General features: G+C 53.3%; 5 protein-coding genes across 5 annotated transcripts; 3 read left to right on the top strand and 2 right to left on the bottom strand.

Annotated features, from left to right (window-relative positions):
- Positions 1-40: 40 nt before the first annotated feature.
- On the top strand, positions 41-1273 carry FIBRA_02167 (uncharacterized protein; the record flags this gene model as incomplete). The annotated part of the gene is made up of 8 exons (XM_012324033.1): positions 41-96; positions 155-509; positions 564-628; positions 681-691; positions 752-849; positions 904-1023; positions 1090-1179; positions 1232-1273. The coding sequence occupies 8 exons, from the start codon at positions 41-43 to the stop codon at positions 1271-1273; spliced, it is 837 nt and encodes a 278-aa protein (XP_012179423.1).
- A 254-nt stretch (positions 1274-1527) lies between these two features.
- On the bottom strand, positions 1528-5015 carry FIBRA_02168 (uncharacterized protein; the record flags this gene model as incomplete). Its single annotated transcript, XM_012324034.1, has 6 exons — positions 1528-1633; positions 1696-2003; positions 2062-2349; positions 2415-3221; positions 3271-4533; positions 4593-5015. 6 exons carry the CDS (start codon positions 5013-5015, stop codon positions 1528-1530), a joined length of 3195 nt encoding a protein of 1064 aa, XP_012179424.1.
- Positions 5016-5527: 512 nt separating this feature from the next.
- FIBRA_02169 (uncharacterized protein) lies at positions 5528-6639 on the top strand (the record flags this gene model as incomplete). The annotated part of the gene is made up of 4 exons (XM_012324035.1): positions 5528-5997; positions 6048-6327; positions 6380-6523; positions 6586-6639. The coding sequence occupies 4 exons, from the start codon at positions 5528-5530 to the stop codon at positions 6637-6639; spliced, it is 948 nt and encodes a 315-aa protein (XP_012179425.1).
- Positions 6640-8325: 1686 nt separating this feature from the next.
- FIBRA_02170 (uncharacterized protein) lies at positions 8326-10779 on the top strand (the record flags this gene model as incomplete). Its single annotated transcript, XM_012324036.1, has 1 exon — positions 8326-10779. One exon carries the CDS (start codon positions 8326-8328, stop codon positions 10777-10779), a length of 2454 nt encoding a protein of 817 aa, XP_012179426.1.
- Positions 10780-11219: 440 nt separating this feature from the next.
- FIBRA_02171 (uncharacterized protein) lies at positions 11220-12699 on the bottom strand (the record flags this gene model as incomplete). The annotated part of the gene is made up of 3 exons (XM_012324037.1): positions 11220-12113; positions 12163-12388; positions 12446-12699. The coding sequence occupies 3 exons, from the start codon at positions 12697-12699 to the stop codon at positions 11220-11222; spliced, it is 1374 nt and encodes a 457-aa protein (XP_012179427.1).
- Positions 12700-12923: the final 224 nt, after the last annotated feature.

The following is a 12923-nucleotide window of genomic DNA, read 5'->3' on the forward strand; positions in this document are numbered from 1 at the left end:
TTCGCACAACACAGAGTCTACCATCAACGCAGACATCACCATGGCAGGCGTCGGGTCATCTCTCAAAGGCCGTCTCATCCTGATCACTGGTGGCACGTAAGTGTCGTTCTGCACTAGAAGCACCTGTCCTGCTGAATTGGATAACGACTACTAGCGGAGGGATTGGCCAGGCGACAGCGAAGGCATTCGCTCACGTCGGCTGCTCTATCGCCATTCACTACAATGCGGCGTCCTCCAAAGCCAAAGCCGAGACTCTGATGGGCCAGCTCCAGACTCTTGCGCCCCCCGGCGTCACACCGCGATTTGCCTCCTTCCAAGCAGACCTTTCCAGCTACGACGAGGCCCGTAGACTGCACGCAGATGTCGTGCAGACTCTTGGAAATCCAGACATCTTATACAGTAATCATGGCGTAGCGGGTCCCGTAATTGGTCCTGAGGGCAACATCAAAGATATTCCTATTGACGTCTTCGAGGAGACATGGCGGACGAATACAGGGACGAGCTATCTGGTGTGTCACTGTGAGCATAATTCGACGTGAAGTCGATAGTAAACGCTTCATCAGCTCGCTCAACTATGCGTGCCATACATGGAGTCCCAGCGCTGGGGGCGTATCATCTTTGCATCTAGGTACTGATAGACCATTTGATTTCTTCGCAGAAGGCTGACTTGTTTATGACAGCGTTGCGGCAGGTAATTTACAACCATCGCTCTCACCTGCATATATAGTCTTCTAAAGTGATGTCCTTTAAGGTAATGGTGGTGTGATCGGTCCCCACTATGCCTCTTCCAAATCCGCACTGCACGGCCTTGTCCATTGGCTATCTCTCCGATACGCCAAGGATGGAATTGTAAGCCGATTTGGTCCACGTTTTCTGTTATATCACACGTTTGACAATCGGTAGACCACCAACGCGATTGCGCCTGCACTGATCGAAGGTAGACGTCACCCCCCGGAGCCCGACATCCCGCTCACCGCGTCCGCAGATACCAACATGATGGCAAACCCTGCCCCGTCCGCGAAGGTGAGTGATTAACCATGCTTGTTCCCCATAACTATTAGCAAAAGAATATAAACTTGCCTCTTACAGAGTAAAATTCCGGTGGGAAGACTTGGAAAGCCATCTGAGATGGCAGACATCGTTTTGCTACTGGCCTCCAACGGCTACATGACGAATAAAGTACGTCCGCTTCGACTAATGAGTTCGTGGGTTGTCTAATCGCAACGAACAGGTTATTGTTGCCGACGGAGGTTGGACTGTCGGCGGGTTTTAAGTGCGGTTACGACTAGCTATGGATCATGTAGGAAGTATATCAACAGAAGAAGCAAGCAGAACGTGTAATTACTCGATACAATATGTAGCCATGATTACAGTATAAACTCCATACAGTTAGTGAGGCCCGACACCGATGATTGTATGAATGGGTATCCTAGAGCAAAAGCATGCGGAGAACAGGCAGAACGATTAATGATAGACGTGAATGCAGAGTGACAAGAGAAAGAATATCATGACAGTCCGTTGAGCATGTCATCGAGCAGGTGACGAGCTAGGTTTCGTAAGACCGTGCGCATCTGTGATGTCGCTGAGTCTGTGGTTTCGTTTATTCTCGAGCTCCAGTTGCCGCTGCAGGCTTCTACCGGAAATGAAATGAATTTAATACCCGTGACACGTAGGGAAAAAAGAGTGTTCACTGACTTCAATTGCGCATCCAACTCAAAGACGCGCTCCTTCGCGCCTTGGCGTTCACGCTTAACAGTCTCCTCAGCCTTCTTCAGCCGCGCCTCGTACTCACGCACACGGGCTTCCCACTTGCTATCTGCCACGGTCGTCTTCTGGTTCATTGTGCTGACCTTCTCCTCAGATGCGAGCAGCTGATTTTGTAAGTTTGTGATGCGCCGTTCGGCGTTCGTCGCCCGAGCCGTTAAAGCACGAACTTCCATCGTTTCGACACCTCCCGGTTTGCGGATGCTCACGAGTTGGGCCTGCAGTTCTGAAGCCGTTGCCTATAATGTGCATGGATAAGCGTAAGCACAAGCGAATAGCGTATGAGGCGTGACAAACCTTGAGAGCTTCGACTTCGCCCTCTCGCGCACTGAGCTTCTTGCGCCAGGTCGTCTTCTGGTCTGCAATCGTCTTGAGGCTAGATTCAAATTTGTCGATCTGTTTCCACCGGAAGTCAAGCTGTTTCCGCATATCTCCCAGCTTATCCGAATACTTCGCCTCTGCTTCCTTCACACGCTTATCGAAGACAAGTTGAATCTCACTCAACGCCTTCAACCGTGTAATGAGGTTGTCGTGGAAGATACTGAAATTGGTGAACGGCTTGGTCTCTGCCTGTCCATTCTTCTTCTGCATACCAAAACCCCGGACTCCGTGAGTCCACAACAGACGACGGCAACTGCGATCTCACTTACCGGCGTTTTGTCGACACCGAGGATCTTGTCCATGTATTGGTAGATCGTCAATAAAAGGGTGTTTCTCTCGGTCAACTGATCGCGGTACTGCGTTTCGGCAGATAAGAGTGATCGCTGGTCTTTAGCAAGGCGACCCTCAAGATCAGCCACTTTAACGCGGAAGTTAGCCACGTCGATCTCTGCAGCTCTGAGACTAGTCATAGTCTCGTCAAGCTTTTCAGATACGTTCAAACGAGCTTGCGTCTGCGCTGCAAGCTGCGATGCCAAATCGCGGTTTTCCGCATGCAACTTGTCCATCGCGCCGTCACGTTCGCGACCCTTGCCCTCTCGGTCGTCGAGCTCTTTGCGTGCACGACGAAGTTCATCCTCGAGTCGCTCTAGGTCGCGTTTCATCCTGTCGACTTCCAGCTGCAGAGAGAATCGAGCGGTCGTGTGCGACTCGCCAAGCTTTTTCGATTCGGCTTCGAGCGTCTGCAGCGCGGCTTGTACAGCAGCGAGATCTACTTCACGCTGCGAAAGCAAAGTCTCTGTTCGAGCAAGATCATTGAGCGCAGATTGAAGAGCGGACTCCTTCGCCTCGAGAGAACGCTGTTCTCGTCGAATGGCAGCATCATGATCCTGCTCGGCCTTGTCGAGGTCAGCTTCGAGACGCTCCCGACTAGCACGTTCGCGTTTAATCTCCTCAACAAGGTTCTCCACATGCTGAGCGAGTTCCTCAGAACGCGATCTATGAGTAGACACCTCCTGGCCACGCGTTTCATAGAGGTCAACGGCCTCTTGGAGCTGAGACTTTAATCCAGAGACTTTCTGCAGAGAAACAGTTAGCACTCGTTCTATGCGAGAATATATGCATCACCTCTTTGAAGGCAGATACTAATGCCTCTAGTCGGTCACGTTCTGCGGCTTCATCCTCCCTCAATCTCTCGCTGGCCTCGCGAAGACGTTCGTTCTCTTCCTCAAGTACATACACCTGCTCACCCAGCTTTTCGATCTCGCGATTGGCAGCTTCGATCTCTGCATCTTTCTCCTCTGACTCGCGTTCAAGATGAGCCAGAGCGGTTTCAAATTTATCATGCAGGTCGTTCGTGTCGGCTTCGAGCTCAGTGATATGCATACGTAGCTCCTTTGCCTCGGCATCTCGTTGCTCCAGTACCTGTCGTAATGCTAGACGGTCAGTGCCAGTACGTCTAAGAATCGTAAGACCCACATCTTTCAGCTCTTCTACCTGTCCCCTTGCTTCCTCAACCTCGCCCCTCCACTCATCATCAAGGGTCTCTACTATCCGCGTGTGTTCCGAAACAAGCTCCTCGATTTCTCTGTGTTTAAGTTCCATATCATCCTCCCTCTGCTGTAGCTCAATCTGTGCAGCCGCAAGTTTATCGCGTGCTGCATTGAGATCATCTTCCACCGCTTCTCGTTCTTCTCGCTCCTCGAGAACCTGCGCTCGACTCTGGCTCCGCTCGATCGACTCGGCGTCTCGTCTCCGCTGCAGGTTCTCGACCTCGAGCTTGAGGCCCTCTAATACGTCTGCCAAGTCTTCCTTCTCATCCTCCTTTCGGGTCACGAGTTCTTCAAGGTCATCCATCTTGAGCCTCAATTCCTCGTTTTCGTCCTCTAGTTCTTGTACGCGCCTTCTCCATCGGTCAGCTCTTCCGTCACCCATAGACTCATCAGCCCTTCGCTCTACCAATTCTTTGAGTCGTTCCATCTCGTCCGCGTTTTCTTCCAGCAACCCACGAACGTTCTCCAGTTCCTCTTCAAGCTCCGCGTTCCGGGCCTCCACCTCCTTCAATGCACTATCATCTGGACCCATCCCACGCCTCCGTCTGAGCTCTCTAAGCTCTCGTTCTCGCTCTTCAAGCTTCTCTTCAAGGTCCCTCGCACGCGTCTGCGCACCCCCTGACCCGCGCTGCAACCGTTCCAATTCGCGTTCCAATTCCAGTACGAGCTTTTTAAGCTTCTTCATTTCTACCCCTCGTTGTTGCACCTCAATCTTGAGGTTGATGTTCTGCTTCAACGCCGCGTCGATCTGATCTGGCGCAAGCTGTGCAAGGCGTTCCTCCAAGAAATGCACCTTGAGCTTAATGTTGAAGTTCTCCTTCTTCAGGCTGTCGATGTGCTAGCGACGAGGCGTGGGTTCACATGAGATCAACTTGTACTGATTTGATACAGACACACCTTCTCCTGATCGCGGAGCGTGAGGTTCACGCCCCCTTTGGAGGCTGTACTCCGTGTTCGCTTCGAACGGCCAGGTGCGGGTGTGGCAGACACATCATCCCACCGTTTTTCTCGACCAGGCGTGTCGAGCACGTCCCCGTCTGCATCCTCACCTTCCTCCTCGTGTCCGGAGAGGCCGAAGCGCTTCGCGTTCGGCGTAGCCTCCTCCCCTCTCCTTCGAGAAAAGGATGGCAACCCATTCGGTGGCGAAGGTGTTGATAGAGGGGCTGTGGATGTGGCTGTGGTTTGGGACGAGGAAGATGGGATTCTGGGATTCCGGCTGGGGAGTGAAATACCCGAGACGAATGAGTTGAGGGAAAAGTCCGGATGCGTACCCGCAGATTGGGACGATGTGTCTGGCCGTATGTTGAGCGCGGCAGACATTATGCACGTCCCTCGTGCCTCCCGTCGAAGACGAGTATAGTCGCTTGAGGACTCGCGCGGTGGAGCTTTGGACTTGAGGGTGTCACTGTGGTCGTGCGGCATTGGACTTGCGGTTGAGTATCATGTGACTCATGTTTGGAAACCCAGCAAAAACTCTAACTCTTTGTCCAATGCCATATACTTTCTCTTAATCGGCTCTTTTCACTCGAAGTATGGCTAGTCGTGGAGGCAGATTCACGAAAGTAACTCAAGTTTGGTGAATGCTACGATTGGGTTAAGGTTTGGATCAACTTGGATTGCTCTCATTTCAACCTTGTTTATTTAGGTTTACTTGAAGTGTTCACCTAGTGTTCCCACGATGAGCTTTTAATCAGTGGTGACAGTTGATATAATAACATCCTGTCCTACTGGTTCGTTGGCCTCCAAACGTCTCCTCAACCCCACTTTGAGGCGGATTGAAAAGTGCCGCAGGCTAGTTAACCCACAAAACCCGATTCCATCTCGCTTCCCTCATGTTCAAGTTTGTGCTGTCTGACTTCCCATTCATCGCATGCTCAATTGCCGGATTTCTGGCCATACATGGACTACGCAAGAGATCACTCTCTCCTTCAGGTGCCGCCGCCGCCTTCGTGGTCGGCTTCACCATGATAGCGGTCCCTCTGCATGTGTTTGGGGCATCGCTCGTTGTTTTTTATCTGATTGGTTCGCGTGCCACTAAAGTTGGCAAGCAGCTGAAGGCATCGCTAGAAGAAGCACACCAGGAGGCTGGATACAGAACCGCAGCGCAGGTGCTGTGCAACTCCGCATCTGCATTCGCTGCGTCCCAGCTGTGGTCAGCGTTCTTCGTTCCCGGCTCGGTGCTTGGAACCATACTGTCCAACGCGCTATCGCCGCAAATGCCGTACGACTTGGTGCGCTGGTGTCCGCTCACACCTCCCGCGTCTGCATCATGGAGTCGTCCTCTGCTATTTATGAGCCTGGGGTGGGTTTTCTTAATTCATACCAAGGGTACAGCGCCTCACCATTTTGAAGGCATTTTGCTTGCTCTCTGGGTGATACACTTGCATCTGAGTTGGGAATCCTTTCGCGCTCTCCGCCAATCCTGATTACTACTCTTAAATCTGTTCCTCCTGGTACTAATGGTGGAATGTCCGTTGTGGGCACGCTTGCTTCTATCGGGGGCGGGCTTTTGATGGGTTTGACGTTTGCAACGTCTCTCTTGATAGAGAGTGCCGCGTGCAGAGCGCAATGGATTGATATTGTGCTACAACTTGCAACGTGGAGCACGATAGCTGGCGGATTGGGCTCGCTAGTAAGTGCCCCTTTATTGATGTCCAGCGAGGTTATAAACATGTGCCGGCCAGCTGGACTCCTTCCTCGGCGCGACTATCCAGCGCACCCGGTACTCCAACATAACGAAACGTATACTTACGGACGAGAGCGGCAAACCTCGAAGCACTGATGATATCAAGGTTGTGAGTGGTTACGACATACTTACCAACAATCAAGTACGTTTTAGTCTTCTGATCCCATGCAACATTGTCTGAGCGTAAAATGCGGGATTTTCCAGGTGAATTTGCTGTCTTCCATCGTAGTTGCCCTCGCTCTCGGCACCCTGGCTTGAATCACGTTGTGTCGTCTGGTCTCACTCAAATTTCGCGCGTGTGTTACGATGGGGCCTAGAACGCATATCCCTCCAAAGAGTAAGGTCTCCATGTTCCGATGCATTCAAATGTACATCCTGCCTTATCGCCCACTGGCTGTATATGAGCCATCCGCAGGTGATTGCCACAACGTCATCTTGTCATCCGGGGCCCTGGTTCGGATCTCCAGCAGGAGCGGCATCAAGTCGATAGCTAATTACCCGGTCATCTGCAGGCTAACCCTAACCCGCCATTCCTGAGAGTGCACGTCGAGTGCCGGTCCGTTGTCTTCTCGTTTCCTGTTACCGTACTCGGTTTGTTTCCTGCTTTGTTGCCTCGTGCTAGCTAAAATGAGTTGTGTGTCTGATGTGATGTTCTGCTCCGTAAGGATCACACAGCGATGGTTCGCTCAGATGACGGAGGAACTATAAGAAAGAGCGCGTATCTGACAGGGGTTCTGTGCCATCATTATACACCATTGTGCTAAATCCGCCAGCCCTGATATGTTGCCTCGTGCGATGCGCTACAACCGACATGCTCGTCGCAAATCTACCGATTGTGCCCTAACGCCTGAAGTGCACGCTGGCACACTGACACGCAGAAGCCACGTGTGGTGTGAAAAATGTGCATTGAACTGCTCACCGCCGTACAAAAGCAACGTACACATGAGGCACATGGTCGAGGAACACCCTAATTTCGCGTGCGACACCTTCTGGGAGCTAGTGAAGGAGCGTGCTGGGCTAGGTTTGATGTATGGTGCCTATGGCGGCGAGGAGAGCAGACTTGCCTTGGAAAGCATGTGTATCGATGACATCGAGATAGGCAACTCAACAAAATCGTTTGTACTTATCCTGGGGTTACTCTGGGTTTCTGCCTCGAGCGGGCCGCATGTTGTGCACTGCCTCGGATGATTCGGGGAGATGCAGCGCCCGAAACAAACGGTAAGTCGCCGTAAGTGCAATCTTCGCGCAAACGTTCTGTCGTAGTCTCTGGAATGGAGACCGCTGTGAAGGGGGAAAATTGCTGTCCGCCCCAGTCCATTCGGGAGCAATTTAAAGGTTGATGTGATGAGACCCTGTGGTAAATTGGCCCAGAGTGGTGAGCTGAGGTGGATTAGTCGTGTTCATGACTTCTCCACACGCTGGTCTGGTGGTCTGAATCGGAGATTATACGACTGATAGGCGTCTAAGAGGCGCTCGAAAGAGCTGGCGGAGGCCTGCGCGCGCAGTCGAAAGCAGTGTCGGGGCGTGGAGAGGGAGGCAGCTGCAGCCGACAATGAAAGGAGAAGCGACAATGGGAGGCGGGGGCAGTTAACGTTGGCGATGGGAGCTGCGAGCGGAGGGACGGCTGTGATCGGGGTCCTGGGACTGCCGCCGTACGAGAGACATGCGGAGACTGCCTGCTCAGAGCTCGGTCGAGCTGTCAGTATTCCTCTCTCCATCCTCCGCTCCTCTTCCTCCTTGCTCGTCTCGTTTATCCTTCTCTCTTTTGTTCTGCTCCGAATAATGAGTCTGTGATATTCCCGTCCGCAAACATCTCGCAAGTCGGGCGATCGCTTGTCAGTCACCATTGCTGCATCCAGCGGTGCGACCCGTGAATCATGCTCACCCTCCGTTTTATCCATGCAGTGTCAGAACACAGGCAGCGGCAGTATAATGATCACGTACATGGCTTTGCCTTCTCCTCTTGACGACTGCTATTATCTTGGGACGACGCGCCACAGTGACATTTCGCCACCTCTCTTACCCAGCCAGTGCCCCTTCCAAACTCCGTGGCACAGTCCACACGGTGCCTGTGCATTTTGCGCCAACCCGTCGCCTGCCTTTGTACGTGACTCTATTCTTGCGCCACGCCAGAACGACCTCCAGTCGTCTCAAGACACTGGTCACACTGTCCTCCCCAGTAGATCCTACCCTTCGCCTCCCCTTACCGGTTCTACATTGCGATCTACCGTTCCATTGCCCGATATATTCGGAGAATCCTCCACAGACTATTACATGCTCAGGAAGTTTGCCAAGGCCGGACATCAGAGTATGCCGCTGGAAACAGCAGCCAACATACGTGAACCGCTTTCGCCCCCGCCTACACATCTGCTTGGTACGCATGACTTACCGGACGTGGGTTCATCAAGAGGGAGCCTTTCTTCTAGTTTGATTCCTGACTCGGAAGTATGCTTGCATACCTCTAGTGAGGATAGCTCACAGCTCACTGCGACGATTCGCTCTCTGTACAGGACAGATAGAGCGGATCTTACCATCGACTGTGACGTGCCTTCACAGTCGAGCTCGTTTGGCCGCGGACCTTCAACAGGTTGGAGCTGCGAGGGCAATCCTTCCGGTTTAGACACAGTACCAGAGGACTCAGTGCTTGATTCCCATTCCACCCCTTCGCGTGCCGACTCCGGTTTCGAAGAGTTCTTTCCGCAACGGGATTACAAGGGCGAGAGGTTACCGGATCTAGAAGAAGAACCAGATGCCCCGTTCTCCAAGATAGAACCCAGTTCGTATTGGACGCCACAGTCACCCGTCAGTATTCATTCGCTCCTCGACGATCGTTCTGCAAGCAATCCTGCTGTAGGAAGGGGAGACTATCGTCAAGATTCTCTGCTTCCCGTATCGCCGATGCAATGCGAGCAAAATGATCGTACGCCTAGCTGGAGTAGCGTCTGCTGCTCGTCATGGAGTGATCGCGACAGTGATTTTTCTCCGCCAATTTCTCCTCGGCCATCAATATCGCTAAATCTACCAGACTTGGATGATTTTCCTTCACATGAACATCCTGAATGCGCCTCTTGCGGCGCGGACGATGAACATATCATGGTTCTTGGTTCGTCGATTTCTCCATCGCGGCCGCGTTCTTGGTTTGGCTTGCAAGACCGGCAAGTTGAAGACGCGCGTTACCCCGATACCCACCGTATAGACACTATGACCGTTGACAGCGAACCGCCGCCCTCCTCACCACGTCCACCACCGATACATTTGTCGTTATCTGACCCGGATTCCGATATCTCTTTCTCTGATACGATAATTCCTGGTGACGACGACCTGTGGGGTTCGCCGTTGGCATCGCCCTCTTCATGGCAGACTTCATCCATGCCCTTTCAGAGTACGCTTCAGGACAACATGTGTGTCACGCCGTTGCCACGTTCGCCACACCATACGCTCGCCTCGCTCTCAGATTTTGATATGTCTGAATCGCTCGAAGAACCGGATTCGCCTTCGTCGCCTAATATTGATTTACCTCTTTTGCCAGGAGAGTATAATCAGCCTCCTGCAGATGAACACACAGCAGCGCTGTCGGTCCCCGGACCATCGGGCGATCACGAAGGACTGGGTCTCTTCCTGCAGCCAGTCTCAGTGGACCCTCCACTGGCACGTTCGCCTTCCCCAGATGACGACGACCTGCAGTTCCTCGATGTCCAGCTCGATCCGACCTCGTCCAAACTTGAAGTCGACGAATTCCTTCAGCTCCGCGCCGTCCGCCGCCGGGCTTTAAGCGCAGAACGTGCCGCCCGCCTAGCCGAGACCGAGTTCGGAGAGCTCGTGAGCAATGCTGCACATGCGCTTCTTCCGCCTGCGACTGCGTCGCAGCCCTCGGAGGCGCTCGATCCGGAGACGAAGCGCATCCGGAAGCGCGAGCTGCACCTCGCGATGGACATGCGTGCGGAGGCGCGCCACGCGCGCAAGTTTGAAAAACAGCGGAGCAAGGAGATCGGCGCGCTGATGGACCTCAAGATGGAGCGCGGTATCGCCCCGGGGCCGGGCGCCATGCGCAGCATGGGCCAGCTCGTCGCTAATATGGTGCTCCGGCGACGCGACACATTCCGCCCGCTTGCGAACCGCAACACAGGCGCACTGGTGCAGCCGCACACCCGCTCGCCGCTGGTGCATTGCTTCTACTCCGAGGACTTGCTCGCAGGCTGGGCGGACTTGGACGACGATGCAGATGCAGATGCAGATGCGGGTATCGACGCAGATGTCAACGTCGACGTGGACGCGGGCCCTTTTTGGGGCGCGTACGCGGATATGGACGTTGACCTCGACGTGGATGCGGACATGAATTTCAGCGCCGAGATGTGGGTGGACACGAATGGCGATGTGGACGAAGACATGGGACAGTGATGTTGTGCCTTGCTCTGCTGCTGGAGGCAATGGCAAGGAAAATGGTGAGCGTCGTTCGATGCGGAGCTCGCCGTGGCCGCTGTGACTTATTGGCTCAAACTAATCGCCTGGCAGGTATGAAAGGCAACGAACTGTGTACAGTATGATCGGTACCTCCATGCATGCACCTGTAGCTTTTAGTGTCATTTTAGTCATATCATGCATACCCTGCTTGATCTATTTCAACAAATGCTATGATTGCTTATCGCGGACACACTGGCGTGAATATCTGACTGTTATAGATTAGTGTCAGGAATGTTTCCGAATTGATGGCGAATAAGTATGGATAATGGTACAGGAGGTGAGTGTACAACAAGTGATAAATGTCAGTTTACAAATAGATCAGCCTACAGATGTGATCAAGCAAGTGGTCCCAGGGCTTTATCATGTCCAGTACTACTCTATGCATGTTCTCCGCTGCGCCTGTGCAACATGGCTGCAGCACGTTGTGCCAGTGTCTCCTTTCCCGCGTGCGCGTGGGGCTCCAAGTCCTCTGGATTGACACCGCGCTTGGACGTGGCGTACGCCCGGCACGCATCACTGCTCTGCTTGAGCGCGGGATCGCGGTAATCGAACGTGACAGCGATGAAGCCAGGAAAGTTGAACTCGAAGAGCTCCTTCACACGCGGAAGGAGCGCGCCATCGGGCGCATACGTGCCAGACTTGTTGTCGATGACCAACTCCCAGCGGACGTCGTCATCGGAGCGGTCGTCCGCGAAATGCTCCCAGCCGCCCTCGGGGCGCGGGTGGAACTCACCAGAGTAGAGCACGGCCTCAGCGCAGTTGGAGTGCAGTGCATGCTTCGAGGCCATGTTCACGAGAAATGTTGCTCCCGTCTCGGAGAAGCGCAGCGAGTCGTCGTCTACAGAGATAATGTATGTGTAAACCGCGGGCTTGATGCGGTGCGCGAACGGCCCCGGTGAGCCGTTCTTACCGGCGTGCCCGTGCAGGAGGTGAAAGACGTCCGTAGGGGTGTCAAGTACCCCGAAGCCGTTGGTGGCAGCGCGGGCGTAGAGCATTCGGTGTCCGCTATGGATCACGGAGCGCACGGCGAGTGCAGTAGCGCCTTGGAAAATCGAGCGCGCTTTGGCGTAGTCTCTGTTCCAGGGTTGAATCTGGTCTCCGAAGAAGTGGCGCACGCCCTTGATGTATACTTTCCAAGTCGAGTAGAGACGGTTATCGACGCTCGTGATGCGACCGACTGTGGGGGAAATGTGCCGTGAAAAGCGAACGGGACCGTCGAAGGTGTAAGGATAATGATGAGCATCAGGGTCGTTCGATGGAATCAAGTCAATCTAGGAGTAGTTTAGGATATACTTGCAGGATAGACAACCGACGACATACCGTAAGTACGAAAGACCCTCTATTTCTCTTCAAAGCCTTGTCCTGTATTCTGATCTCCTGCTCGCCCGATGAGACTGGAATGCTAAATTGACCAATGTAGTCGTCTGTGAAGCTATTGCTGTCTTTGTCGAGGATCTCGACCCAAAGCGTTGCGTGCTGGGGCACATTCTTGATTTTCCACAGCTCGTCCCATTTGGGTGCACGTGTGCCACTCTGCACTGATGATCTACGGGTTAAAATCTTGAACTCGTGATAGTTATAAGAGGTGCAGGCACATACTCACATGAAAGTGAGCTTATCATCAAGCTTGGCGACAAAGTATGGGTCTGCACTACCAACTACATCCATCTTTGGGAGCCCCGAAGCTCCCACAAAGTGGATGTTCACGTCAAAGAAAGCCATGCCCACTGGATCACCTGCTGCGAGAGCTTCCTCAGCGAGGGCAAGGGGGTGGGTTGTCTCCTGAGATCTGGAGAAGAGAGCCTGGATGCGTTCTGTTATATAGGAGAGCTGGAGGGGGTTTTTGCGACCTGGCATGTGCCGTGACTCGCATGCCATCGGATACGACAATCATTCTCCTGTCGACGCATTGGAGTCTTAAGTTCGACGCAAACCCCCACACACGTGAAGCACGCAGAGGAGCATAGGCGTCTCACCTTGGGTAGTTGCAGCGACTACGTCATCCCGCGCCTGTCGCAATATAGTAAGTAAACAACAAATACGCTCTTCTTTCTGATCAATATCACAACAGATAACAAAAG

This window comes from Fibroporia radiculosa (genome assembly GCF_000313525.1).
Source record: "Fibroporia radiculosa TFFH 294 genomic supercontigs, scaffold1090, whole genome shotgun sequence".
Taxonomy (NCBI): domain Eukaryota; kingdom Fungi; phylum Basidiomycota; class Agaricomycetes; order Polyporales; family Fibroporiaceae; genus Fibroporia; species Fibroporia radiculosa.